Raw genomic sequence first — 25,126 nt, 5'->3', positions numbered from 1 at the left:
GGCTCAGGTCTGGAGAGAGAGGGAGGCTCAGGTCTGGAGAGAGAGGGAGGCTCAGGTCTGGAGAGAGAGAGGGGCTCAGGTCTGGAGAGAGAGGGAGGCTCAGGCCCGGAGAGAGAGGGAGGCTCAGGCCCGGAGAGAGAGGGAGGCTCAGGTCTGGAGAGAGAGGGAGGCTCAGGTCCGGAGAGAGTGGGGCTCAGGTCCAGAGAGAGAGTGGGGCTCAGGTCCAGAGAGAGAGGCTCAGGTCTGGAGAGAGAGGGAGGCTCAGGTCTGGAGAGAGAGGGAGGCTCAGGCCCGGAGAGAGAGGGAGGCTCAGGTCTGGAGAGAGAGGGAGGCTCAGGTCTGGAGAGAGAGGGAGGCTCAGGTCTGGAGAGAGAGGGAGGCTCAGGCCCGGAGAGAGAGGGAGGCTCAGGCCCGGAGAGAGAGGGGCTCAGGTCTGGAGAGAGAGGGAGGCTCAGGCCCGGAGAGAGAGGCTCAGGTCCAGAGAGAGAGGCTCAGGCCCGGAGAGAGAGGAAGGCTCAGGTCTGGAGAGAGAGGGGCTCAGGTCTGGAGAGAGAGGGGCTCAGGTCCAGAGAGAGAGGCTCAGGCCCGGAGAGAGAGGAAGGCTCAGGTCTGGAGAGAGAGGGGCTCAGGTCTGGAGAGAGAGGGAGGCTCAGGTCTGGAGAGAGAGGGAGGCTCAGGTCTGGAGAGAGAGGGAGGCTCAGGTCCAGAGAGAGAGGCTCAGGCCCGGAGAGAGAGGAAGGCTCAGGTCTGGAGAGAGAGGGAGGCTCAGGTCTGGAGAGAGAGGGAGGCTCAGGCCCAGAGAGAGAGGGGCTCAGGTCTGGAGAGAGAGGGAGGCTCAGGTCTGGAGAGAGAGGGAGGCTCAGGTCTGGAGAGAGAGGGGCTCAGGTCTGGAGAGAGAGGGAGGCTCAGGTCTGGAGAGAGAGGGAGGCTCAGGTCTGGAGAGAGAGGGAGGCTCAGGTCCAGAGAGAGAGGCTCAGGCCCGGAGAGAGAGGAAGGCTCAGGTCTGGAGAGAGAGGGAGGCTCAGGTCTGGAGAGAGAGGGAGGCTCAGGCCCAGAGAGAGAGGGGCTCAGGTCTGGAGAGAGAGGGGCTCAGGTCTGGAGAGAGAGGGAGGCTCAGGCCCGGAGAGAGAGGGAGGCTCAGGTCTGGAGAGAGAGGGGCTCAGGTCTGGAGAGAGAGGCTCAGGCCCGGAGAGAGAGGAAGGCTCAGGTCTGGAGAGAGAGGGAGGCTCAGGCCCGGAGAGAGAGGGGCTCAGGTCTGGAGAGAGAGGGAGGCTCAGGCCCGGAGAGAGAGGGAGGCTCAGGTCTGGAGAGAGAGGGAGGCTCAGGTCTGGAGAGAGAGGCTCAGGTCCGGAGGGAGGGGCTCAGGCCCGGAGAGAGAGGGAGGCTCAGGTCTGGAGAGAGAGGGAGGCTCAGGTCTGGAGAGAGAGGGAGGCTCAGGCCCAGAGAGAGAGGGGCTCAGGTCTGGAGAGAGAGGGAGGCTCAGGCCCGGAGAGAGAGGGGCTCAGGTCTGGAGAGAGAGGGAGGCTCAGGTCTGGAGAGAGAGGGAGGCTCAGGCCCGGAGAGAGAGGGGCTCAGGTCTGGAGAGAGAGGGAGGCTCAGGTCTGGAGAGAGAGGGAGGCTCAGGTCTGGAGAGAGAGGGGCTCAGGTCTGGAGAGAGAGGGAGGCTCAGGCCCGGAGAGAGAGGGAGGCTCAGGTCTGGAGAGAGAGGGAGGCTCAGGTCTGGAGAGAGAGGCTCAGGTCCGGAGGGAGGGGCTCAGGCCCGGAGAGAGAGGGAGGCTCAGGTCTGGAGAGAGAGGGAGGCTCAGGTCTGGAGAGAGAGGGAGGCTCAGGTCCAGAGAGAGAGGCTCAGGCCCGGAGAGAGAGGGGGGCTCAGGTCCGGAGGGAGGGGCTCAGGCCAGGAGACAGTGGGGCTCAGGTCCGGAGAGAGTGGGGCTCAGGTCCAGAGAGAGAGTGGGGCTCAGGTCCAGAGAGAGAGGCTCAGGTCCGGAGGGTGGGGCTCAGGTCCGGAGAGAGTGGGGCTCAGGCCCGGAGAGAGTGGGGCTCAGGCCCGGAGGGAGGGGCTCAGGCCCGGAGAGAGTGGGGCTCAGGTCTGGAGGGAGGGGCTCAGGCCCGGAGAGAGAGGGGGGCTCAGGTCCGGAGGGAGGGGCTCAGGCCCGGAGACAGAGGCTCAGGTCCAGAGAGAGAGTGGGGCTCAGGTCCAGAGAGAGAGGCTCAGGCCCGGAGAGAGAGAGAGACTCAGGTCCGGAGGGAGGGGCTCAGGCCAGGAGACAGTGGGGCTCAGGTCCGGAGAGAGTGGGGCTCAGGTCCAGAGAGAGAGTGGGGCTCAGGTCCAGAGAGAGAGGCTCAGGTCTGGAGAGAGAGGGAGGCTCAGGTCTGGAGAGAGAGGGAGGCTCAGGCCCGGAGAGAGTGGGGCTCAGGTCCAGAGAGAGAGGCTCAGGTCTGGAGAGAGAGGGAGGCTCAGGTCTGGAGAGAGAGGGAGGCTCAGGTCTGGAGAGAGAGGGGCTCAGGTCTGGAGAGAGAGGGAGGCTCAGGCCCGGAGAGAGAGGGAGGCTCAGGCCCGGAGAGAGAGGGAGGCTCAGGTCTGGAGAGAGAGGGGCTCAGGTCCGGAGAGAGTGGGGCTCAGGTCCAGAGAGAGAGTGGGGCTCAGGTCCAGAGAGAGAGGCTCAGGTCTGGAGAGAGAGGGAGGCTCAGGTCTGGAGAGAGAGGGAGGCTCAGGTCTGGAGAGAGAGAGGGGCTCAGGTCTGGAGAGAGAGGGAGGCTCAGGCCCGGAGAGAGAGGGAGGCTCAGGCCCGGAGAGAGAGGGAGGCTCAGGTCTGGAGAGAGAGGGAGGCTCAGGTCCGGAGAGAGTGGGGCTCAGGTCCAGAGAGAGAGTGGGGCTCAGGTCCAGAGAGAGAGGCTCAGGTCTGGAGAGAGAGGGAGGCTCAGGTCTGGAGAGAGAGGGAGGCTCAGGCCCGGAGAGAGAGGGAGGCTCAGGTCTGGAGAGAGAGGGAGGCTCAGGTCTGGAGAGAGAGGGAGGCTCAGGTCTGGAGAGAGAGGGAGGCTCAGGCCCGGAGAGAGAGGGAGGCTCAGGCCCGGAGAGAGAGGGGCTCAGGTCTGGAGAGAGAGGGAGGCTCAGGCCCGGAGAGAGAGGCTCAGGTCCAGAGAGAGAGGCTCAGGCCCGGAGAGAGAGGAAGGCTCAGGTCTGGAGAGAGAGGGGCTCAGGTCTGGAGAGAGAGGGGCTCAGGTCCAGAGAGAGAGGCTCAGGCCCGGAGAGAGAGGAAGGCTCAGGTCTGGAGAGAGAGGGGCTCAGGTCTGGAGAGAGAGGGAGGCTCAGGTCTGGAGAGAGAGGGAGGCTCAGGCCCGGAGAGAGAGGGGCTCAGGTCTGGAGAGAGAGGGAGGCTCAGGTCTGGAGAGAGAGGGAGGCTCAGGTCTGGAGAGAGAGGGAGGCTCAGGTCCAGAGAGAGAGGCTCAGGCCCGGAGAGAGAGGAAGGCTCAGGTCTGGAGAGAGAGGGAGGCTCAGGTCTGGAGAGAGAGGGAGGCTCAGGCCCAGAGAGAGAGGGGCTCAGGTCTGGAGAGAGAGGGAGGCTCAGGTCTGGAGAGAGAGGGAGGCTCAGGTCTGGAGAGAGAGGGGCTCAGGTCTGGAGAGAGAGGGAGGCTCAGGTCTGGAGAGAGAGGGAGGCTCAGGTCTGGAGAGAGAGGGAGGCTCAGGTCCAGAGAGAGAGGCTCAGGCCCGGAGAGAGAGGAAGGCTCAGGTCTGGAGAGAGAGGGAGGCTCAGGTCTGGAGAGAGAGGGAGGCTCAGGCCCAGAGAGAGAGGGGCTCAGGTCTGGAGAGAGAGGGGCTCAGGTCTGGAGAGAGAGGGAGGCTCAGGCCCGGAGAGAGAGGGAGGCTCAGGTCTGGAGAGAGAGGGGCTCAGGTCTGGAGAGAGAGGCTCAGGCCCGGAGAGAGAGGAAGGCTCAGGTCTGGAGAGAGAGGGAGGCTCAGGCCCGGAGAGAGAGGGGCTCAGGTCTGGAGAGAGAGGGAGGCTCAGGCCCGGAGAGAGAGGGAGGCTCAGGTCTGGAGAGAGAGGGAGGCTCAGGTCTGGAGAGAGAGGCTCAGGTCCGGAGGGAGGGGCTCAGGCCCGGAGAGAGAGGGAGGCTCAGGTCTGGAGAGAGAGGGAGGCTCAGGTCTGGAGAGAGAGGGAGGCTCAGGCCCAGAGAGAGAGGGGCTCAGGTCTGGAGAGAGAGGGAGGCTCAGGCCCGGAGAGAGAGGGGCTCAGGTCTGGAGAGAGAGGGAGGCTCAGGTCTGGAGAGAGAGGGAGGCTCAGGCCCGGAGAGAGAGGGGCTCAGGTCTGGAGAGAGAGGGAGGCTCAGGTCTGGAGAGAGAGGGAGGCTCAGGTCTGGAGAGAGAGGGGCTCAGGTCTGGAGAGAGAGGGAGGCTCAGGCCCGGAGAGAGAGGGAGGCTCAGGTCTGGAGAGAGAGGGAGGCTCAGGTCTGGAGAGAGAGGCTCAGGTCCGGAGGGAGGGGCTCAGGCCCGGAGAGAGAGGGAGGCTCAGGTCTGGAGAGAGAGGGAGGCTCAGGTCTGGAGAGAGAGGGAGGCTCAGGTCCAGAGAGAGAGGCTCAGGCCCGGAGAGAGAGGAAGGCTCACGTCTGGAGAGAGAGGGAGGCTCAGGTCTGGAGAGAGAGAGAGGCTCAGGTCCGGAGGGAGGGGCTCAGGTCTGGAGAGAGAGGGAGGCTCAGGTCTGGAGAGAGAGGGAGGCTCAGGTCTGGAGAGAGAGGGAGGCTCAGGTCTGGAGAGAGAGGGGCTCAGGTCTGGAGAGAGAGGGAGGCTCAGGCCCGGAGAGAGAGGCTCAGGTCCAGAGAGAGAGGCTCAGGCCCGGAGAGAGAGGAAGGCTCAGGTCTGGAGAGAGAGGGAGGCTCAGGCCCGGAGAGAGAGGGAGGCTCAGGCCCGGAGAGAGAGGGAGGCTCAGGCCCGGAGAGAGAGGGGCTCAGGTCTGGAGAGAGAGGGAGGCTCAGGCCCGGAGAGAGAGGAAGGCTCAGGTCTGGAGAGAGAGGGAGGCTCAGGCCCGGAGAGAGAGGGGCTCAGGTCTGGAGAGAGAGGGAGGCTCAGGTCTGGAGAGAGAGGGAGGCTCAGGTCTGGAGAGAGAGGGAGGCTCAGGCCCGGAGAGAGAGGGGCTCAGGTCTGGAGAGAGAGGGAGGCTCAGGCCCGGAGAGAGAGGGAGGCTCAGGTCTGGAGAGAGAGGGAGGCTCAGGTCTGGAGAGAGAGGCTCAGGTCCGGAGGGAGGGGCTCAGGCCCGGAGAGAGAGGGAGGCTCAGGTCTGGAGAGAGAGGGAGGCTCAGGTCTGGAGAGAGAGGGAGGCTCAGGCCCAGAGAGAGAGGGGCTCAGGTCTGGAGAGAGAGGGAGGCTCAGGTCTGGAGAGAGAGGGAGGCTCAGGCCCGGAGAGAGAGGGGCTCAGGTCTGGAGAGAGAGGGAGGCTCAGGTCCAGAGAGAGAGGCTCAGGCCCGGAGAGAGAGGAAGGCTCAGGTCTGGAGAGAGAGGGAGGCTCAGGCCCGGAGAGAGAGGGAGGCTCAGGCCCAGAGAGAGAGGGAGGCTCAGGCCCGGAGAGAGAGGGAGGCTCAGGTCTGGAGAGAGAGGGGCTCAGGTCTGGAGAGAGAGGCTCAGGCCCGGAGAGAGAGGAAGGCTCAGGTCTGGAGAGAGAGGGAGGCTCAGGCCCGGAGAGAGAGGGGCTCAGGTCTGGAGAGAGAGGGAGGCTCAGGTCTGGAGAGAGAGGGAGGCTCAGGTCTGGAGAGAGAGGGAGGCTCAGGCCCGGAGAGAGAGGGGCTCAGGTCTGGAGAGAGAGGGAGGCTCAGGCCCGGAGAGAGAGGGAGGCTCAGGTCTGGAGAGAGAGGGAGGCTCAGGTCTGGAGAGAGAGGCTCAGGTCCGGAGGGAGGGGCTCAGGCCCGGAGAGAGAGGGAGGCTCAGGTCTGGAGAGAGAGGGAGGCTCAGGTCTGGAGAGAGAGGGAGGCTCAGGCCCAGAGAGAGAGGGGCTCAGGTCTGGAGAGAGAGGGAGGCTCAGGTCTGGAGAGAGAGGGAGGCTCAGGTCTGGAGAGAGAGGGAGGCTCAGGCCCGGAGAGAGAGGGGCTCAGGTCTGGAGAGAGAGGGAGGCTCAGGTCTGGAGAGAGAGGGAGGCTCAGGCCCAGAGAGAGAGGGGCTCAGGTCTGGAGAGAGAGGGGCTCAGGTCTGGAGAGAGAGGGAGGCTCAGGTCTGGAGAGAGAGGGAGGCTCAGGCCCGGAGAGAGAGGGGCTCAGGTCTGGAGAGAGAGGGGCTCAGGTCTGGAGAGAGAGGGGCTCAGGTCTGGAGAGAGAGGGAGGCTCAGGTCTGGAGAGAGAGGGAGGCTCAGGTCTGGAGAGAGAGGGGCTCAGGTCTGGAGAGAGAGGGAGGCTCAGGCCCGGAGAGAGAGGGAGGCTCAGGTCTGGAGAGAGAGGGAGGCTCAGGTCTGGAGAGAGAGGCTCAGGTCCGGAGGGAGGGGCTCAGGCCCGGAGAGACAGGGGCTTATTCTTCTCACCAGAGGTGCTTTTAAACTTTCTGCTTCACAGAGGACGTCCTAGCTCAGTGTCAAGTGTGAGATAGCGTGGGGGGGGGAGGAAGCGAGAGATGCGGAGGGACCAGAATGTGTAATTGAAAAAGAGAAGCAGAAGGTTTAGAGAAAGTATCAGACTCTTGAACTATGTCACTTCTCTACACAGAGGGTGTCTGGCGTTGAAGCAAACATCCAGGTCTGTGAAGAAACAGCTGGAAGAGCAGGACAGGCCAGGCTGCTTCCTCTTATCTGTACACCCCTTCAGAAACACGCACACCAACGCACAACCTACACAACTGAGACCTACACAACTGGACCCGTGCAATTACAGGGGCTCAGCAGCTAATGGGATCTGATATTGGACCTCTCTTGGTGCTACAGACTTGCTCTGAAATCCGAGGAATACACTGTCAGCTTTCCTGACTTTGGTGTAGTTCCCCTGCTGATAGAAGCTGCTGTCATCCCTTCTCGGTTGAGTCCGTATGCGCGGTGTAATCATTTTCCCTTCTCCGACACACGAGCATCACGATCTCATTGTACAAGACCGAACCTGGTGGCCAGGAGCTCAACCCTAAAACCATGAGATCTTCTGTGGTCAGCAGCATCAGTACCTTACTGACTTGACTTATGCCTACTTCACTATATATCCAGCAGCCATGTCACCCTGCAACTCCCAGCTGACAGCCCACTGAAGCTCAGCAGGTGTGAGCCTGGTCAGTACCTGGATGGGAGACCTCCTGGGAAAAAAACTAAGATTGCTGCTGGAAGAGGTGTTAGTGGGGCCAGCAGGGGGCGCTCACCCTGCAGTCCATGTGGGTCCTAATGCCCCAGTATAGTGATGGGGACACTATACTGTAAACAGGCGCTGTCCTTCGGATGAGATGTAAAACCGAAGTCCTGACTCTCTGTGGTCATTAAAAATCCCAGGGTGTCTCCCGAAAAGAGTAGGGGTGTAACCCTGGCATCCTGGCCAAATTTCCCATTGGCCCTCCTAATAATCCCCATCTCTGAACTGGCTTCATCACTCTGCTCTCCTCCCCACTGAGAGCTGGTGTGTGGTGAGCGTTCTGGTGCACTATGGCTGCCGTCGCACCATCCAGGTGGGGCTGCACATTGGTGGTGGTGGAGGGGATCCCCATTACCTGTAAAGCGCTTTGAGTGGAGTGTCCAGAAAAGCGCTATATAAGTGTAAGCAATTATTAATTATTATTATTATTCACTATGCAAAACACTGTGTACCGAACCTTGCAGATGGGCAGTCGGAGTGAGGAATTAGGAATCTCTCACAGGTGTCACAGCAGGATCCCGCATGGAGTCTGAACCCAACACCTTCCTGCTCTGAGTCCAGAGCAGGCCACTCCTCAGCACTGCTGACCTTCAGAGTAATGAAGGTCACCGACACGACTGCCAATACAAGATGATGCAGAGGCCGTTCGATGTCCACAGCTGCCACAGTTAAACACTGTTTAACTACATTTATACCAGGAGACTAAATGCGTTTCAACACAGTGCAAGAAAACATGTCACAGATTGCATAACACAGCTGCTACACTTTGTTTTTACAGAGAGGGGAAGGACCTCAGGGGTCTCCTGCAGTAACTGAAGACTGAAGCCTGACTTCCTGCCCAGTGAGAGCAGGTTGAGTCACAGTAACAACCTGAGCAGAGCCAGGAGGAAGTGAAACCAAGACAGGCTGGGGAGGGGTGAGGGGTAAGGGGGGGCAGGATGCACAGCACCGGCCAGGAAGCTCACAGCCCGGCCAGGCCACATGAAGATGGGCTAGAAATCAAACTTCCAGTGCACAGCAATAAGATCCATTTCTGATTTGACCTGCTGTAGGCTCTTTCACAAATGCTTACATGACGCTGGGTGCTTAAAAATGCTGCTGCCTAGTCAGGCATGTGTATTTTAAGAAGGTATTCCTATGGACAATGAGAGTACTCAGGGCAGGAGGATGCAGACAAGCCACCGTAGACACAGAGGAGGACCAGGCAGGCCCTCGCTGATGTGCTCACCCAGCCACGTTTACCTGCATTCCAGACCTCACTGACCCCCAGTGCAGATTCTCCTCATGCTTGCCTGGTGTGAGTCCCCTGCAGTGTCTGAGGACGGCACTGTGAGTCTCCTGCAGTGTCTCTTCCTGTTCTGTGGGAGCAGTGAGTCAAGTGCCCTTTTGAAGTTTGTCATTCAGGCCAGCTAACCTCAGAAGCAGCCAGTGCACAGAGCCCCAAGCCCAAGAATGTCAGAGACCTGGAGAAAACCCAGCAGCGTCAGCTGGTTTATTCACACATGACCCTGAGGCAGTGGAGCCCGACCTGCACCCACCTGCAGTGCAAGGGGACCGACTCCCACCCTCGACCCGACGCCTCTCTCTGGAGGAGCCACGGGCTGCGCGTGCAGGAGCGAGAGTCTGGGAACAATCGGAGCCGGACAGAGAAACCCTCGGGAAAGGGGAGAGATCAGTCGTGCCGACAGGAGCCCAAGCAGCCAGCCAGCAGAGACATGGCAGCTGCAACACAGCTGTGGTTTTATACTTCCCCTTGCGGAGACGCATTTAAAAATGATTAACAGCAAACACACTCGCGTCACACCCCATGAATAGACAGCGCAGGGCGATCTTCCTTTTAAAGTCAAACACTCCTTCCTCCTCCCACGACTCGCAGACTCCTCTGATCATTCACCGGTTATCAGCCTCCCCTGCAACCATATACCTCAGGCCCTGCGAGAAGGCCAGGCCACGCACCAAACGTATAGATGTGTAGGTCTTCTCGTTATGTCTTTTGCAGTAATTTGTTCCAGGTATTTATATTATTACACAAGTTCCTCCTCCCTAAACCCGGCTCTCTGTGCTCAATGCTGATTTCAGCTTTTGATTCCAACCAACAGTTCCTGAACATCCTGAGTCGATGCAGAAGTCATTAAAACTATCAACCTTGGCTGCTTCAAACCTGTCCTGGAAGGACGATTGTGCTCAACACAAACCCACACACAGACGCACGCAGACAGAGCTGTATTTTTATTGTTATCGTCAGCGTTTCATCAATATTTTTTCTCTTCTGATTGTGTGTCAAAATAGAAGCGTACATAATTTTTTCTGATCAAGACCAAAACAACTCAGGTTTGCAAGTTTGCGTAACAAAAAAAAACAAGTATATATAAAAACAAAAAAAGCAGTTTAAATTACTGGAACAAAATTCTCCAGTTTTCCTGACATCATGAATATTAACAGTTTAATCAATAAGGACCCGCCCTGATATTTAGTTTTGTTCTGAAAGGCAGAAGTGTAATGAGGCTGTGAAAATGTATGTACAAATATTAATATTCATGAGGTCAGGTTAACTGACCCAGAGGTGGACACGCTCCCTCCTTACTGGATTGGTCTCTTCTCTAGTTCTCCTTTCTGAGTGGCTGTTCACAACTTCCTGGTCACACACCCTTCCACACCTGCCCCCTCCCGGTGGGGGCATCCAGGTCCCGCGATCAGCACAGGGAACGGCGCCAGACTCAGAACTGCAAGATGAACAGATCAGGACTGAATACACATTGCCAGCACCGCCAATGCCGACGGGAAGAAACGTTTCGCATTTTAACAGAAAATCGTTCGCGCTGCAATCTCCCAAGACAAAAAACAGCTCAGAGCTTTCTGCTTCTCAGTCACATGTGCTACCAGTAAATTAATACATTTCCCTTAAGAAACTTGGATACCATCTGGACCTGCAGTAGTCAGAACTTACTGCATCCTTCTTCACGAAACTAAGAGTGTGTCTACGGGGAGGTGTTTTTCCCAGGTGTGGGACGTCCTGCCCTCGGCACTCGGGGCTCGGGGCTCGGGGCTGCAGTCAGCACGCGCAGCAGAGCCCGAGACTCTGCAGCCCCAGCCGCCTTCCTGGACTTCCCCTCTATTCCTGTGCTTCAGTGTTTTAACGGAGTGTAGGAACGTAGCCAGGAAATGCAACACGGATGTTATTTTTCATTCTACCACACAGCCAAGGGGAGCCAGAGCCCACAGCCATTCCTGCAGCTCTGCAGGCCGGTACCACAGTGCTATTTCTAACACCACTCTGCAGAGCTCCGCACTTTCTCTGTCCTGTTACACCATCTGAACAGCTGGTGCAGAGAAACCGAAGCTGATGAGGCAAACTCCCCAAAAGGCACGTACGTTCTTGAGGAACTCCTCGGCCACGATGCGGGCGCGGGCGTTGACGGACAGCTTCATCTCGCTGATCTCCTTGTCGATCTCCTCCATGAAATGGATGACGAAGTCCACCAGCTTGTGCTTGTACATCTGCTCCGTGTGGAAGTTCGTGATCAGGAAGCTGATGTCATAGCCCTGGAGTCAGGAGAAAGAGAGCGATCGTGACAGACAGGACAGAAAGACGACCCCAGCAGGACGTCCTGTACGGACACGGTCAGGCCACAGGCCACCCTCCCACCTCGCTCCTCCCTCTCTGTCCGTTGAGCCAAGGTCCTGCAGCCACCAGGACTGACTACTGTTACATGCCAGGTTACAGAAATGGCTATCAGTCTATTAGGACTAAATTATAGGACCTTCATAGGCAAATAAGATCCTAGGAAACGGCATTGGATTTAGAAAAGGAGGGTCTTGTCTAACTAACCTGTTAAGAGTTCTCTGAACTAACACAAGCTGCTGTATTTTTATGTAGGTTTTCAGAAGGGATTTGATATACAGACCAGGAAAGAATGCTCAGATTGGGGAGATGTAATTAAGGGGGTACCACAGGGATGTGTACTAGGACCCCTGCCTTTCCTACGTACATCAGTGAACTAGACGCTGGTATAGTGAAAGAACTAGTGAAGTTTGCAGATGACCCCAAATTGGAGGATTGACAAAACGCTTTTTTTAATTTTATTTGCTGCTTCCACAGACTTACATGATTCAAGACTGGACAAACGCCTGTCAGATGAGATCCTGAGATTAATAAGTTATTGCCGAAGGGGCGAGATCTCGTCTTCCCGAATCCTCCTCTTACCTCCACGGGTTTCCTCCGCAGGATGAAGAAGTTCTCCGCTCTCATCATCATGAAGCGCATGAACTTGTGGCACAGGATCTTCTCAATCTCATCGGCCTGCGGGGACACATCACAGCGCCGTCAGCCCAGCCCTGTTCAACCCCAGTCCAGTCAGAGTCTCCTCCTCGGCCCTCCACCTGTCACAACGCCACCTGCAGGCCTTCCCGCTACTCCTCTGTCAGAGCGGTCCTACGCTGCACCAGAGAGAGCAGTCAGGCTGCCTCTAAAATCACAGAGCAGCTTTTTTCATTCTCTCGACCAATCACAAGCCAGGTAACTAAGGCATCTACCAATCAGAGAGAAGGTCATTCTGAATTCCTGACCAATCACCTGCACAATTACTTGACGGTTCCAGGAAGAGATCACTCTGCCCACTGCAAAGTAATTATATTTTTCAGGTCCCATCATCTGGAGACTCTTAAACAAGTTAAGATCAGTGCTATATATTTCCAATATGACACTGACACAGAGAAACATGTACTCATGACTTCTGCTTTCTGCCTCAGTGGTGTGAATATCAGCTTCTAAAACGACCGACTAAGACCAGCCAGTTGATCAGGGCCAGTCCTGCTCTCGACCCCGGACACGAGCCCCGCCCCCGAACCACAGCACGACGCGCACGTGGCCACGCCCCCTCAGCGACCTGTTTGACAGCGATGCTGACGCGCACGGAGTTGATGGAGCCCTCGATCAGAACCTTCTCCTTCTCGTTGCGGCTGATGATGACCGGCTGCAGCAGCAACTCCTTACTGCTCCTGGAGAGAGAGATGAGAGAACACGTTAGGACCCCAGAAGGACTGCAGAACAGAGGTGACCATGCGCCTGCCTGTTTGGCAGAGAGGCTGAGGGCTGATCCCAGCAGAGGAAGGGCTGAGAGAGGGAGGGGGGCAGGTCACCCCGAGAGAGGAGAGGCTCGAACCCGCGTCCGGCTCAGACTCACCGGACTTCAACCTCTGGCTTGTTGTGCCTCTCCACCACCTGGGAGGAGAAGTTCTCCAGACAGAGGGCGGCCTGCAGCGTGGCGCGCACGGCGTTCAGGTAGGGCCGTAGAGTCGCTGTCTGGGGAGGCAAAAGAGCAATTCTTTACATTACATAGCGCCTTTCTGGCCACCCCACTCAGAGCTCTTTACAGGTAAGGGGGATCCCCTCCACCCCCACCAGTGTGCAGCCCCACCTGGATGATGTGCCACTGCTCCCCACACCAGCTCTCAGTGGGGAGGAGAGCAGAGTGATGAAGCCAGTTCAGAGAGGGGGGTTATTAGGAGGCCAAGATCAGTAAAGGCCAGGGGGAAATTTGGGCAGGATACCCGGTTAACATTCCTACTCTTTTTGAGAAATGCCCTGGGTTTAATAATGACCACAGAGAGTCAGGACCTCAGTTTTACGTCTCAACCGAAGGACGGCGCCTTTTTACAGTATAGTGTACCCGTCACTACACTGGGGCATTAGGACCCACACAGACCGCAGGGTGAGCGCCCCCTGCTGGCCCCACTGACACCTCTCCCAGCAGTCTCTCCTCCAGGTACTGGCCAGACCCCAGTGCGGACAGAGCCAGAGCGCACCGGCGACACACAGGCGCCCAGGCCGGAGGATCTCACAGCCTCGGCCCCGCGGGTCTGGGTCTGGGTCTGGGCGGACAGAGCCCGGCGGGCCCGCATTCCTCCCGCCCCCCCCCACCCTCAGCCCCGCAAGCCCGGGCGTGCGGTGGGGATCTCCATGGCAACGGTGAATTCCAGCAGCGCGAGCCTCCCGTGCCGGGACGCGCAGAGACGCCTCTGCACGAGCGAAGCGGCACGCAAACACGGGGGTACCCGGGGTGCCGAGAGTCGGTCACTTCCAACACGTCATTTTGACAGGAAGCCGCACACACACGAAAATAAAGCCCCTGCAACCGTCTTGAAATGACGCTTCACACGTCACTTTCTGCCCTGCACTGCCGGGTGCCATCCAGCCCCCTGAGCCGGCTCGGCGCTCTCCCCACCCGCCGGGGGCACCGGGCGGAGCGGCTGCAGGCTGTCGGCGGCCGGGCTCAGAAATTTGGGTGGGGATCCCAGGCAGACCTACCGCGGCCGTCGGCAGCCCCAGCCAGGAGCCTCTCGCAGAGAATCCCAGGGCACCGCACCCCGTCTAAGACCCCGCGCACAAACCATGGCAGCCCACTAACCTATTTACCAATAGTTCATTGTCTTAATTATTGATGTTAATATCCAGAAGCGCTACCCTGTCTTACCATTATTGCTTCCTCTGGGGAACAAGACGGAAGTGCTCGGAGCGCGTGCGCACGGCGTCTCTTCCGCGAGCGCCGCTCGGCTGGCTGGGATGTACCATTCCCACATCTTAAGGGTGTGTGCGAGTAACTGGATAGTGCCATTTCTTTGTGCGCTACTTTTCATTTTCCACTGTCTTGTACAGCCAAATACCTTTATAAAGACTATGCGTTTAAAACAGACCATGCAAGAGGCAATCTCTCTTAGTGCTCTGATATAGCACATCATCTTTCCGGAACGGTACGACTGGTATTACGTTCACCGTCTCTAGCTCGAGTTATTCTGATTAGAAATTCAGAAACAAGAACTACTAAGTCTGCTGAAGTTATTTTAAATCATCTATGTTGTCTTTCTTTTCCACCTATTTCCACAGAAATCTCTTCCTCCCACCCCCACCTTCAATTTGGTTTAGGCAGAGATTTTCTTCCATAAAAGGTAACGTGGGACTTCAGACTGGCTGGCTGAATGTGGGGGGGAGTTTTCGACCACCTGGCGTCTGCTGTGATCTGCAGCAAAACAAACAGAAGAAAACGAGTGCAACTTCAAATAAAATAATTTTTATTTAAAGCTTTTGTTTCATTTTTATCTTCAATTATCATATCGTCGCCACATTAAACGTTGTAATTCTAAGAATACACCCCTCTCTGGTGGTGTCGTCTTCAGGGAGAAACCATCTTGCAAGAGACGGTTTGTTTAATCAGGCTCAGGAGACGGGGTTGGCGCGGTGGTCAAGGGAGTCTAGTACATGTTTCATACGCACAATAACTCAATCCGAAAACTCCCTAAATTGTTGTAGACACTGTTAAAGGTATACCTCACATCATATTGGATTTCGGAAAGAAATGTTTAGTCGTGAAGGTGAACAGAGTGTGTCGCGCACCCCTCTGTAGCCCTGAATGGTAGAGTCAGCAATGGAAGCTGCGCTGCAGGAGTAAAGCTGTGCGTTCTGCTTTAGCGTCTTACCAATGGTAAGTTTGCAACCAGAGAGCAAAACGCGTACGTGTAATGTTCGGGGAGGAATAAACAGAAGCTGCCTAATCTGGCATTCGCCTAGATGAACAGAGCCGCCGTGTGAAAATGCTCCTTGAGGCGGCGGTGGCTGGAGGGCGCAGTCAGCGTTGTGCGGTGTGCGCGTACGTATCAATGGACAGGGTCCCTTCGCCTGAGGATGTTGCTCTCTCTCGTTGCGTGTAAGACCTGCCACTGCACGGCGCTGCGAGGGAGTGCAAGAGCCGCCCGCTGCACTTACAGGGGGGTTTGAAAGCAGTGGGGCTTCTTAAACGTTTACAAAAACAAAACCGTGCCGAGGTTTTACTCATGCACGGAGCAGCCTGGTTGCGGGGCGGGCAGATCCGTCTCTCCCACCGGAGATAAAAGCCTTTGGAAGTCATTTTGTTCAAGTTTCACGACGCGCACGACGATTCTGGCTGCCTGACATTGGTTGTGTCTGTCTTGTTTAAACATCTGACGTTGTAACTCATGTTTTGTTGTCACTGTTACTGTGCGGTATTGTTGCTGGTGTCGCTCGTTGGTGACGTCATGTTTTGTGCGTAAGACGAGCTTTGTCCGGACACTGTTGTGCCAAGCGGTTTAGACAGGCGAGGTCTGCAAGATTGGCCACCGCCGCTGTCACCTACTAGCAACAGGGCACGGGGAGGGAATGCACTGATCCAGTGGTCAATGGCATAGATGGGGTTTGAACCAGGAACCAGGAATAAGGCCTGCCCCTGAATCCTTTGTCCCTGTTCAGGGTGGGATGTGAGCGACAGGTCTTCTCACTATGTTCTGTCTTTTAAAAGGCAGGTGTCTGTATCGTATGCACTTGAAATCTGACAGCTCTGCCTGGCGTGCTTCCAAGCTGGAGCAGCCCGCAGCGCACTGACAGCCTGATCTGTGTGCTCAGCTCTTCCCAGCCTGCAGCGCACTGACAGCCTGACCTGTGTGCTCGGCTTTGCCCAGCCTGCAGCGCACTGACAGCCTGATCTGTGTGCTCGGCTCTGCCCAGCCTGCAGCGCACTGACAGCCTGATCTGTGTGCTCGGCTCTTCCCAGCCTGCAGCGCACTGACAGCCTGATCTGTGTGCTCAGCTCTGCCCAGCCTGCAGCGCACTGACAGCCTGATCTGTGTGCTCAGCTCTGCCCAGCCTGCAGCGCACTGACAGCCTGATCTGTGTGCTCGGCTCTGCCCAGCCTGCAGCGCACTGACAGCCTGATCTGTGTGCTCGGCTCTGCCCAGCCTGCAGCGCACTGACAGCCTGATCTGTGTGCTCGGCTCTGCCCAGCCTGCAGCGCACTGACAGCCTGATCTGTGTGCTCGGCTCTGCCCAGCCTGCAGCGCACTGACAGCCTGATCTGTGTGCTCGGCTCTGCCCAGCCTGCAGCGCACTGACAGCCTGATCTGTCTCCACAGCTCTGCCCAGCCTGCAGCGCACTGACAGCCTGATCTGTGTGCTCAGCTCTGCACACCCTGCAGCGCACTGACAGCCTGATCTGTGTGCTCGGCTCTGCCCAGCCTGCAGCGCACTGACAGCCTGATCTGTGTGCTCGGCTCTGCCCAGCCTGCAGCGCACTGACAGCCTGATCTGTGTGCTCGGCTCTGCCCAGCCTGCAGCGCACTGACAGCCTGATCTGTCTCCACAGCTCTGCCCAGCCTGCAGCGCACTGACAGCCTGATCTGTGTGCTCAGCTCTGCACACCCTGCAGCGCACTGACAGCCTGATCTGTGTGCTCGGCTCTGCCCAGCCTGCAGCGCACTGACAGCCTGATCTGTGTGCTCGGCTCTGCCCAGCCTGCAGCGCACTGACAGCCTGATCTGTGTGCTCGGCTCTGCCCAGCCTGCAGCGCACTGACAGCGTGATCTGTGTGCTCGGCTCTGCCCAGCCTGCAGCGCACTGACAGCCTGATCTGTCTCCACAGCTCTGCCCAGCGTGAGGATGAGTGAGCTGAAGGACTGCCCTCCGCTGCAGTACTATGACTTCAAGCCGGTGGAGCACGCCAAGGTGTGTCCGCGCTACACAGCGGTGCTGGGCCGCTCTGATGACGATGGGATCGGGATCGAGGAGCTGGACACCCTGCAGCTGGAGCTGGAGACACTGCTGTCCTCCGCCAGCCGCAGGCTGAGGGCCCTGGAGGAGCAGAGACAGGTGAGGGGGTGCGGGGGGAGGGGACAGGTAGGGGGGTGTGGGGGGGAGGAGACAGGTGAGGGCGTGAAGGAGGGGGAGAAGAGGGGTGTGGACACTAACCAGGAAAGAGAGATCACAGCATAGTTGCTTGTACACCCATCGCTCCCCAAAACTGTGCTGACTGTCGCAGACACCTGCGCGTGTGTCTGTCTGCCTCAGATCCTGACGGACTGGCAGGACAAGAAGGGGGACAAGCGCTTCTTGAAGATGGGGAAGGAGGCAGACCTGTCGGCTGCACCCCGACACTCCAAGCCCAAGAAACAGAAGCTGGAGGGAAAAGGGGGCCACGGGCCCGGGCCTGGCCCAGGTCGGCCCAAATCGAAAAACCTGCAACCCAAGATCCAGGAGTACGAGTTCAGCGAGGACCCCCAGGACACCCCGCGCATCCCCAAGAACGATGCCCCCAACAGGTTCTGGGCGTCTGTGGAGCCGTACTGCGCCGACATCACCAGCGAGGAGATCAGGGTGCTGGAGGACCTGCTGAAGGCCCCCGAGGACGAGGCCGAGTACTACAAGGTACTTAGTTCTGTTTACAAACCACTGCAGAGCTCCGCTGTCCCGGGCTCGCTCTGTACAGCCTGTCCCTCTCTCCCCGCTGTCCTGTGCCCGATCTGTACAGCCTGTCCCTCACCTGTGTCCCTCTCTGCCTGCTGTCCTGTGCCTGTGCAGGTCCCTGCTCTGGGGAAGCACTATTCCCAGCGCTGGGCCCAGGAGGACCTGCTGGAGGAGCAGCGCGACGGGGCCAGAGCCAACGACAAGAAGAAGGGCATCATGGGACCGCTGTCCGAACTGGACGCCAAGGGTGAGTGTGGCGAGGGCCGGGCGCGGGGGTCCGGGAGACGGGGGAGAGACTGGGAGGAGGAGTGTCAAGTAAGACTGGCAGTGAGTGACGTTGTGAGGACTCTCGAGTGAAGAAAGATGTCAGAGAGGGGAGGAGCGATCCTGGTCAGAGCGATTTGGGGTGCAGGATCTGGGGGGTTCTGGACTGGTCAGGGCTCTGTGTGGCTGCAGCCCGGTCCAGTCTGTGTTCTATGTGTCCCCCTCTCCAGATGTGGACGCCCTCCAGAAGAAGTTTGAGTCTCAGCATGATCCCCCTGAGGACGGATGCCCCTTTGGGCCCTTGACACAGCGCCTCCTGCAGGCCTTGGTGGAGGTGAGACGCACACGGAGGGACATAGACTTCCTGGTTCACACTGACCTGAGCAGTCTGGGGCACACTGTTGTACACAGGGAGTCGCGTGGATACACGCAGGGATACGGGGGGCCGGGATACGGGCTGGGAGTCGCTCGGATACCTGCAGTGACAAGCTGACACACTGTCTTTCCCACTGTAGGAGAATATCATCTCCCCAATGGAAGACTCCCCCATTCCTGAGGTCCCCAGTAAGGATGGAGGTGGCGATGGGGCCAGTACCTCCCCCCGCAGCCAGGGCAAGGCCTTCAGGTACTCCTGCGCCCCTGATTCCCCCCCGATACCCCCTGAGAGCCCAGTGTCCACCAGATGCCCCCCTACCACCACTCGCACTCCCTGTCTGCACCCGTTACCCCTTTTCTGCCTCTGCTTCTGCATTGGAGGGGCTTTCCAGCCAACTGCCCCCTCACCTCTTTCCCACTGCTGCCCCTCGTTCTAACTCACAAGCTGAGAAAATTCCCTGAATACCCAAACTCCTTTCCAGATACCCCAAACTGCCCCAGCCTGCTCACTCCTGACTGCCCTCTTCCCCCAGCATGCCCACTGTGTGCCCTGCCTGAATGTCCACTCTGTGTCCGGCAGTGTGCCTCACACCCGTTCCCTGGAGGTGCGGATCAAGGAGGAGCTGGTGGCACAGGGGCTGCTGGACTCGGAGGAGCGTCCCGGGACGGACTGTGAGGACGAGGTCCTGGCCGAGCTGCACAAGAGGCAGGCCGAGCTGAAGGCCCTGAGCGCCCACAACCGAGCCAAGAAGCAGGAGCTGCTGAGGTGAGGCGGGGGGCGGTTTGTGAAGGGGGGCCACTCAGCCCGTCAAGCTTGTGAGTAAGGAGCTGGGAGTCCGGAAGCAGTTTCCGGAGCCGATACCCTCAGTTAGCTCCTAATTACCAAACGGGCCGCAGTGTTTGTAACCATTCTTACAGGAATTAATTGGTCAGGTCTCACCTCATCAGCATGTTACAGGCTCCCACAACCCTTTGTGTAAAGAAGAGCCCCCGGGCCCCCTTGTCCAAGGGAGTGCTGGGGACGAGAGCACTGGTGAGTGACTCGGTGTCGCCCCCTGCAGGCTGGCGCGGGAGGAGACCCGGAGGCAGGAGCTGCGCCAGCGCGTGCGCATCTCCGACAACGAGGTGATGGAGGCCTTCCGGCGGATCATGGCCGCTCGGCAGAAGAAGCGCACGCCCACCAAGAAGGAGAAGGAGCAGGCCTGGAAGGCGCTGAGGGAGCGGGAGAGCATCCTACGGCTGCTGGACTGACCGCAGCCAGCCGGCGGGCAGGGGTCAGCGCCGCCCGCCCCCCCCGTGGACACGTCTGCACACCGGACACGCCTCCCAGGTGCCCCCCGCCGGTGTTGCTCCAGTGTGACCCCCCTCCCCGAGCACGGGCAGACACCCCTGGGGCCACCCGCGACCCGAGCCCCAGCGGTGCTGCAGGGCTGATGGGGAGAGATGCCCCAGCCCACCAGGGGGCGCTCACTCTCGGACCCTCGGTCTGCACCGGGCCTGGAGCAGCAGGGCTTCGGCATTCTGCCCTTTGCTTGCTGGGAGGATCGTGTTCGGGGACCTGGGCCAGGCAAGACTTCCGCAGATCATGTTGTTCTTGAATCTTGAAACACTGAGGCCAGAGCAGCACCGGGTGGGTTCTGACCCGGTACACTGGTTCAGCCCGGCCCGCTCCACTGGCACTTCCTCTCCTCTCCCCATGTGAGTTCGCGTCTGTCACCTGTTGTTTTGTTTGTTTATCTTCTGTACATGTTTTTATGTTGAAACACATCACATCGAAAGACTTTTGAATATAATTAAAATAATCCAGACCGGAGGCACCAGTGTCTGTTTCTCTTCTTCCCAGCGGCTGCTGGGTTTTGCTTCTGTCCTCATCTCCCCCTCCCTGTTCCTTCTCTCTCTCTCTCCACGGGGATCACTTTCCCCCTCCTTTCCACCCACCCGCACATGTCAGAAACGGGAAGGGCGATGGTCTTGGGAATATTAAGTTGTTTAGCACTGCGATCCTGTGGGAAGCTCCACCCCTGCCCTGGTTCGGTCCCAGCTCTCCAGGATGAAGCCCAGAATCCTTCTGCTCCACGGGACCCTGTCCATCTCTCCGTACAATCCCAGCTGGTGCTCAGGGGACTCGGATCGCACACCTACACACCCACACATGACAAGGCAGGGTCACACCCTGGCCAGGATGCTAGGCCACTACAGGGAGGAGTGATTAAAAGCCACTAGCTAACCTGAACACCTTGACTATGGGACGAACCCCACACAAACTGGGGGAGACCATGCAGGCGCCACACAGAAGGAGCCCCATCCTGAAGGTGAAACTAGGACCCAAGAACTGGGGGACAGTAGCTCTAACAGCACAACCTTGCTGCCCTGTGCAGGAAATGTGAACGCAGGACTGGTCACCAGTCAGAGGAGCCTGTCGGCTTTTCAGTGCCAAAGGATTTCATCCAGCAGAAATCCACCTTCCACAACCTGCTGGAGCAGCTTGTTCCAGACTCCCACACCCCTTGGTGTAAAGAAGGGCCTCCTGTTCCCAGTTTTAAATGTATTTCACTCTAGTTTCCACTTGTGTCCCCTGGCTCATGTCTCACTTTATTCTGAAGAGGCCCCTTGGGGTGACACTGAATAAATACACCAGTCTCCCCCGTCCCAGACTAGAGGTCCAGTCCCTCCGGCTGCTCAGAGCAGGACTGTCCTCTGGGCCCAGAGTGGATCTGGCTGCTCTTCTCCATTCCAGAGCAGCAACATCTTTTCTAGACCGGGGGGACCAGGGTTGTAGACAACATTCTAAACAGTGTTTTATAAAATCTACACTTTTATATCCCAGCGTTTTGTTTAATTTAATTTATCCCAGCACGTATTCCGGGGAACAGTCTCATGCTCTGTACCGACAGCCTCTTGTTGACACACGGTGCGCGCTCCCGGTGACGCTACAGGAGGCGGGGCCGTGTCGCGCTGTCACGTAGCCCCTCCCCCTCCCCCCCCCGCGCGCTGTCGTCACGTGACGGGGTGAGGCTGCTGGGTAAACACTGACGTCACTCCGTCTAGGCGGCGGGTCTGTCGGTTCCCGGTAGTGGTGGTGAGTTTGAGGACAATCCCAGTTTCCCTGTTAGCAAGTGAGGCGAAACTCTCCCGTGCAGCGTCTTTTCCAGAACATGCAGGCGCTGCATCAGACTGGGGGACGGAAAAGCGTTTTAGCAGGTTAATAAGCACCAAGGAGGAGCTGCGTCCGGAGTCAGGAACAGGGAGGCGAGCGCGCTTCTATAACACGGGCGTTGCAGAATTATGCGGCATTTGGTGTTTAAGACGTAGAGTTTGCGGTTTTAGACTCATTAGCAAGCCCTCACGTTATTTGGGTAGGTAGTTGCGTCAGCATGCGTAGGCTGCAGAAGAACGAAGAAAGGGTTATTCCCTGCTGGAAATGCACACCCGAATAAGGCTCCGCGGCCGAAACGTTGTGTTTCTTGTATTCTCCTTTCAGGAGGAATAAACTCTCACTTGTTGCTCCACCTTGTTTGTGTCCCGGTCTCGGTCATTGCGGAGGCCGGCCGGCCGGGCAGTGGTGTCTGAAGTCCAGCGGAGGTGCTGTGCTCTCTCCCGGGGGCACCAGTCCAGATGTGTGGCCGGACAGCGTGCACCCTGGCTCCCCAGGAGCTGAGCCGGGCCGCCTGCTACCGGGACAGAGCGGGGCGGCGCCGCAGGCCGGCGTGGCGCGCAGGAGACGCGGATCAGTACCGGCCATCTTACAACAAGAGCCCCCAGTCCCTCAGCCCCGTGCTGTTGTCCCGCAGGCATCTCGACAAAGTAAGGCTCGATCCGTGTCAGCAGTGTGGGCTTCGTGCCTGCGCCCCCCGCGGTCACAGTGTCTGTCCTCCCCCTCCTCTGCAGGACGCCCCGGTAGACGAGTGTGTGGTAGCGGCGATGCGCTGGGGGCTGGTACCGGCTTGGTTCCAGGAGAGTGACCCGCAGAAGATGCAGTACAGCACCAGCAACTGCCGCAGCGAGAGCGTGCTGCAGAAGAAGTCCTACAAGGTGCTGCTCTGCTGTCGCGTCTGAAACTCGGGCCTTTTCTGTACAGCTCCTCTGGGCCCTCAGGCCCGCAGCAGCTCCTCTGGGCCCTCAGGCCCGCAGCAGCTCCTCTGTGCCCTCAGGCCCGCAGCAGGGTCACTGGGCCCTCAGGCCCGCAGCAGCTCCTCTGTGCCCTCAGGCCCGCAGCAGGGTCACTGGGCCCTCAGGCCCGCAGCAGCTCCTCTGTGCCCTCAGGCCCGCAGCAGCTCCTCTGGGCCCTCAGGCCCGCAGCAGGGTCACTGGGCCCTCAGGCCCGCAGCAGCTCCTCTGTGCCCTCAGGCCCGCAGCAGGGTCACTGGGCCCTCAGGCCCGCAGCAGGGTCACTGGGCCCTCAGTCCCGCAGCAGCTCCTCTGGGCCCTCAGGCCCGCAGCAGCTCCTCTGGGCCCTCAGGCCCGCAGCAGGGTCACTGGGCCCTCATGCCCGCAGCAGCTCCTCTGGGCCCTCAGTCCCGCAGCAGCTCCTCTGGGCCCTCAGGCCCGCAGCAGGGTCACTGGGCCCTCAGGCCCGCAGCAGGGTCACTGGGCCCTCAGGCCCGCAGCAGCTCCTCTGGGCCCTCAGTCCCGCAGCAGCTCCTCTGGGCCCTCATGCCCGCAGCAGCTCCTCTGGGCCCTCAGTCCCGCAGCAGCTCCTCTGGGCCCTCAGGCCCGCAGCAGCTCCTCTGGGCCCTCAGGCCCGCAGCAGCTCCTCTGGGCCCTCAGGCCCGCAGCAGCTCCTCTGGGCCCTCAGGCCCGCAGCAGGGTCACTGGGCCCTCAGTCCTGCAGAGGGTCACTGTGCCTGCCAGTCACATGGGTTTCCTGTCTCTCTGAGGCAGGAGCCGCTGCTGAAGGGGCAGCGCTGTGTGGTCCTGGCTGATGGCTTCTACGAGTGGCAGCGACAGAAGAGTGAGAAGCAGCCCTTCTTCATCTACTTCCCGCAGAGCAGGACGCCGGGGCCCGCAGGAGCACCAGACACCCCAGTCGCGGCGTCCCATGACCCCGAAACCCAAACCGTGGGGCCCAGTAGCTCTGACACACAGGCCAAAGCGCCTCAAGACTGCAAGGACAACCAGACCATGGTGAGCTGTATAGACTTCTTCCTGCCCAGTGTTCATGTACTGGAGTGTCCAGTCAGTGTGTGTATTAACCCCTCTCTCTCTCAGTGCAGTGTTCATGTACTGGAGTGTCCAGTCAGTGTGTCTGTATTAACCCCTCTCTCTCTCAGTGCAGTGTTCATGTACTGGAGTGTCCAGTCAGTGTGTCTGTATTAACCCCTCTCTCTCTCAGTGCAGTGTTAATGTACTGGAGTGTCCAGTCAGTGTGTCTGTATTAACCCCTCTCTCTCTCAGTGCAGTGTTCATATACTGGAGTGTCCAGCCAGTGTGTCTGTATTAACCCCTCTCTCTCTCAGTGCAGTGTTAATGTACTGGAGTGTCCAGTCAGTGTGTCTGTATGAACCCCTCTCTCTGTCAGTGCAGTGTTAATGTACTGGAGTGTCCAGTCAGTGTGTGTGTATTAACCCCTCTCTCTCTCAGTGCAGTGTTCATGTACTGGAGTGTCCAGCCAGTGTGTCTTATTACGTACCTCAGCCTCTCAGTGTGTTGTGAGTCTCTCCCTTACTTGCAGGAGCAGGAGGGCTGCGAGTGGACAGGCTGGCGCCTGCTGACATTGGCGGGGCTGTTCGACTGCTGGTCGCCCCCTGGTGGCGGTACGTCTCTCTACACCTACACAATCATCACAGTGGAGGCGTCCCAGAACCTGCAGAGCATCCATGACCGGTGGGTCCCTGGGCTCTTCCTGTACCTTAGAGACTGTAAACGCTCAGCGTACGTGTAGCAGCGTGCGTATCGTGGCATGTTGCTGCTTCTGATCTCTCCCACAGTCTGAGTGGGGCTTGACAGTTCCTGTCCTGGGATTTCTGTGATGTGTGTGGCTTTTCTGTACTTCAGTCTGCGTTTGCCACAGTGATCCACAGGGGTCCCTGTAGGGCAGCGGCCAAGACGCACTGTGTTACCGTGGGGTTTCTGCTCCCTCAGGATGCCGGCCGTGCTGGACGGAGAGGAGGAAGTGAGGCGCTGGCTGGATTTTGGGGAGATCCGTTCCCTGGAGGCGCTCTCGCTGCTGCGCCCCAACAACACTCTGACCTTTCACCCTGTGTCCACGCTTGTCAACAATTCGCGGAACAACTCCCCGGAGTGTGTGCAGCCTGTGGAGGTGGGGGTCAAGAAGGTAGGACACACACACTGGACACTGTGTACTCCGGACAGGCAGTGGACACACACACTGGACACTGTGTACTCCAGACAGACAGTGGACACACACTGGACACTGAGCTCCGGACAGACAGTGGACACACACACTGGACACTGTGTACTCCAGACAGACAGTGGACACACACTGGACACTGAGCTCCGGACAGACAGTGGACACACACACTGGACACTGTGTACTCCAGACAGGCAGTGGACACACACACTGGACACTGAGCTCCGGACACTCTGTGCTCGGACAGTGGACACGCGTGCAGGTCCCGGTGCTCCCACCCACTCTCTGTCTGTGTCCCGGTTCCCCAGGCGCCGCTGCCGCCCTCTGCCAGCAGCAAGGCGATGATGAGTTGGCTCCAGAGCGCCTCCCCTCAGAAGAGGAAGGAGCAGGACCCCGTAGCCGAGCAGGAGACGCCCGGGGAGCGTGGCAGAGGCACCGGCGTGGGCAGCGCCGGCGGCAGGGGCACCCTGCAGAACTGGCTGATCAGAACCGAGCCCAGCAAAAAAGCCCGAACCGGCTGAGAGAGGGGATCAGGCTCTCCTCTGGTCTCTGTGTTCTCAGGTGGACGTGTCTTCAGTGTTCTGTACTGTTCTCTGGAGTTTCCTCAATAAACAGATTGGTTTTCCCTC

The 25,126-nt window shown here is 58.8% G+C and overlaps 3 protein-coding genes across 5 annotated transcripts; 2 read left to right on the top strand and 1 right to left on the bottom strand.

The window, feature by feature from the left end:
- Nucleotides 1-9,516: 9,516 nt before the first annotated feature.
- LOC148835562 (actin-related protein 2/3 complex subunit 4) lies at nt 9,517-13,916 on the bottom strand. Its single transcript, XM_088917422.1, has 6 exons — nt 13,776-13,916; nt 12,486-12,604; nt 12,189-12,300; nt 11,507-11,602; nt 10,675-10,845; nt 9,517-10,025 (listed from the first exon to the last, which is right to left on the bottom strand). Exons 1-6 carry the CDS (start codon nt 13,914-13,916, stop codon nt 10,020-10,022), a joined length of 645 nt encoding a protein of 214 aa, XP_088773548.1. The 3' UTR covers nt 9,517-10,019.
- Nucleotides 13,917-14,506: 590 nt separating this feature from the next.
- Nucleotides 14,507-19,998, top strand: tada3l (transcriptional adaptor 3 (NGG1 homolog, yeast)-like). 2 transcript variants are annotated; one of them, XM_088917417.1, is made up of 8 exons: nt 14,507-14,780; nt 16,728-16,954; nt 17,153-17,509; nt 17,663-17,795; nt 18,043-18,146; nt 18,328-18,437; nt 18,768-18,953; nt 19,249-19,998. In XM_088917417.1, the coding sequence occupies exons 2-8, from the start codon at nt 16,745-16,747 to the stop codon at nt 19,436-19,438; spliced, it is 1,290 nt and encodes a 429-aa protein (XP_088773543.1). In that variant the 5' UTR covers nt 14,507-14,780; nt 16,728-16,744; the 3' UTR covers nt 19,439-19,998. The 2 variants fall into 2 exon arrangements, with proteins under 2 accessions (XP_088773543.1, XP_088773544.1); XM_088917418.1 differs by having other exon boundaries at nt 14,757-14,945.
- A 1,217-nt stretch (nt 19,999-21,215) lies between these two features.
- On the top strand, nt 21,216-25,121 carry hmces (5-hydroxymethylcytosine binding, ES cell specific). 2 transcript variants are annotated; one of them, XM_088917419.1, is made up of 7 exons: nt 21,216-21,266; nt 21,669-21,991; nt 22,076-22,219; nt 23,069-23,311; nt 23,859-24,010; nt 24,269-24,461; nt 24,806-25,121. In XM_088917419.1, exons 2-7 carry the CDS (start codon nt 21,803-21,805, stop codon nt 25,016-25,018), a joined length of 1,134 nt encoding a protein of 377 aa, XP_088773545.1. In that variant the 5' UTR covers nt 21,216-21,266; nt 21,669-21,802; the 3' UTR covers nt 25,019-25,121. The 2 variants fall into 2 exon arrangements, with proteins under 2 accessions (XP_088773545.1, XP_088773547.1); XM_088917421.1 differs by having other exon boundaries at nt 21,233-21,388.
- The last annotated feature ends 5 nt before the right edge of the window (nt 25,122-25,126 follow it).

Source organism: Atractosteus spatula, chromosome 5 (assembly GCF_055471065.1).
Source record: "Atractosteus spatula isolate fAtrSpa1 chromosome 5, fAtrSpa1.hap1, whole genome shotgun sequence".
Lineage (NCBI taxonomy): Eukaryota > Metazoa > Chordata > Actinopteri > Semionotiformes > Lepisosteidae > Atractosteus > Atractosteus spatula.
The sequence above is the reverse complement of the archived record's forward strand: the minus strand, read 5'-3'. Positions and strand labels throughout refer to the sequence as shown.

Coding starts and splice junctions, on each gene's coding strand:
- LOC148835562 (XM_088917422.1), bottom strand. CDS start 13,916: ATGGCACTATCCAGTTACTCGCACACACCCTTAAGATGTGGGAATGGT. Junction 11,603..12,188: donor TCAGCATCGCTGTCAAACAG/GTCGCTGAGGGG, acceptor GTGTCCCCGCAG/GCCGATGAGATTGAGAAGAT. Junction 10,846..11,506: donor TGCGGAGGAAACCCGTGGAG/GTAAGAGGAGGA, acceptor TCCTGACTCCAG/GGCTATGACATCAGCTTCCT.
- tada3l (XM_088917417.1), top strand. CDS start 16,745: ATGAGTGAGCTGAAGGACTGCCCTCCGCTGCAGTACTATGACTTCAAG. Junction 18,438..18,767: donor AGCCAGGGCAAGGCCTTCAG/GTACTCCTGCGC, acceptor TGTGTCCGGCAG/TGTGCCTCACACCCGTTCCC. Junction 18,954..19,248: donor AAGAAGCAGGAGCTGCTGAG/GTGAGGCGGGGG, acceptor CGCCCCCTGCAG/GCTGGCGCGGGAGGAGACCC.
- hmces (XM_088917419.1), top strand. CDS start 21,803: ATGTGTGGCCGGACAGCGTGCACCCTGGCTCCCCAGGAGCTGAGCCGG. Junction 23,312..23,858: donor GCAAGGACAACCAGACCATG/GTGAGCTGTATA, acceptor CCTTACTTGCAG/GAGCAGGAGGGCTGCGAGTG. Junction 24,462..24,805: donor TGGAGGTGGGGGTCAAGAAG/GTAGGACACACA, acceptor CCGGTTCCCCAG/GCGCCGCTGCCGCCCTCTGC.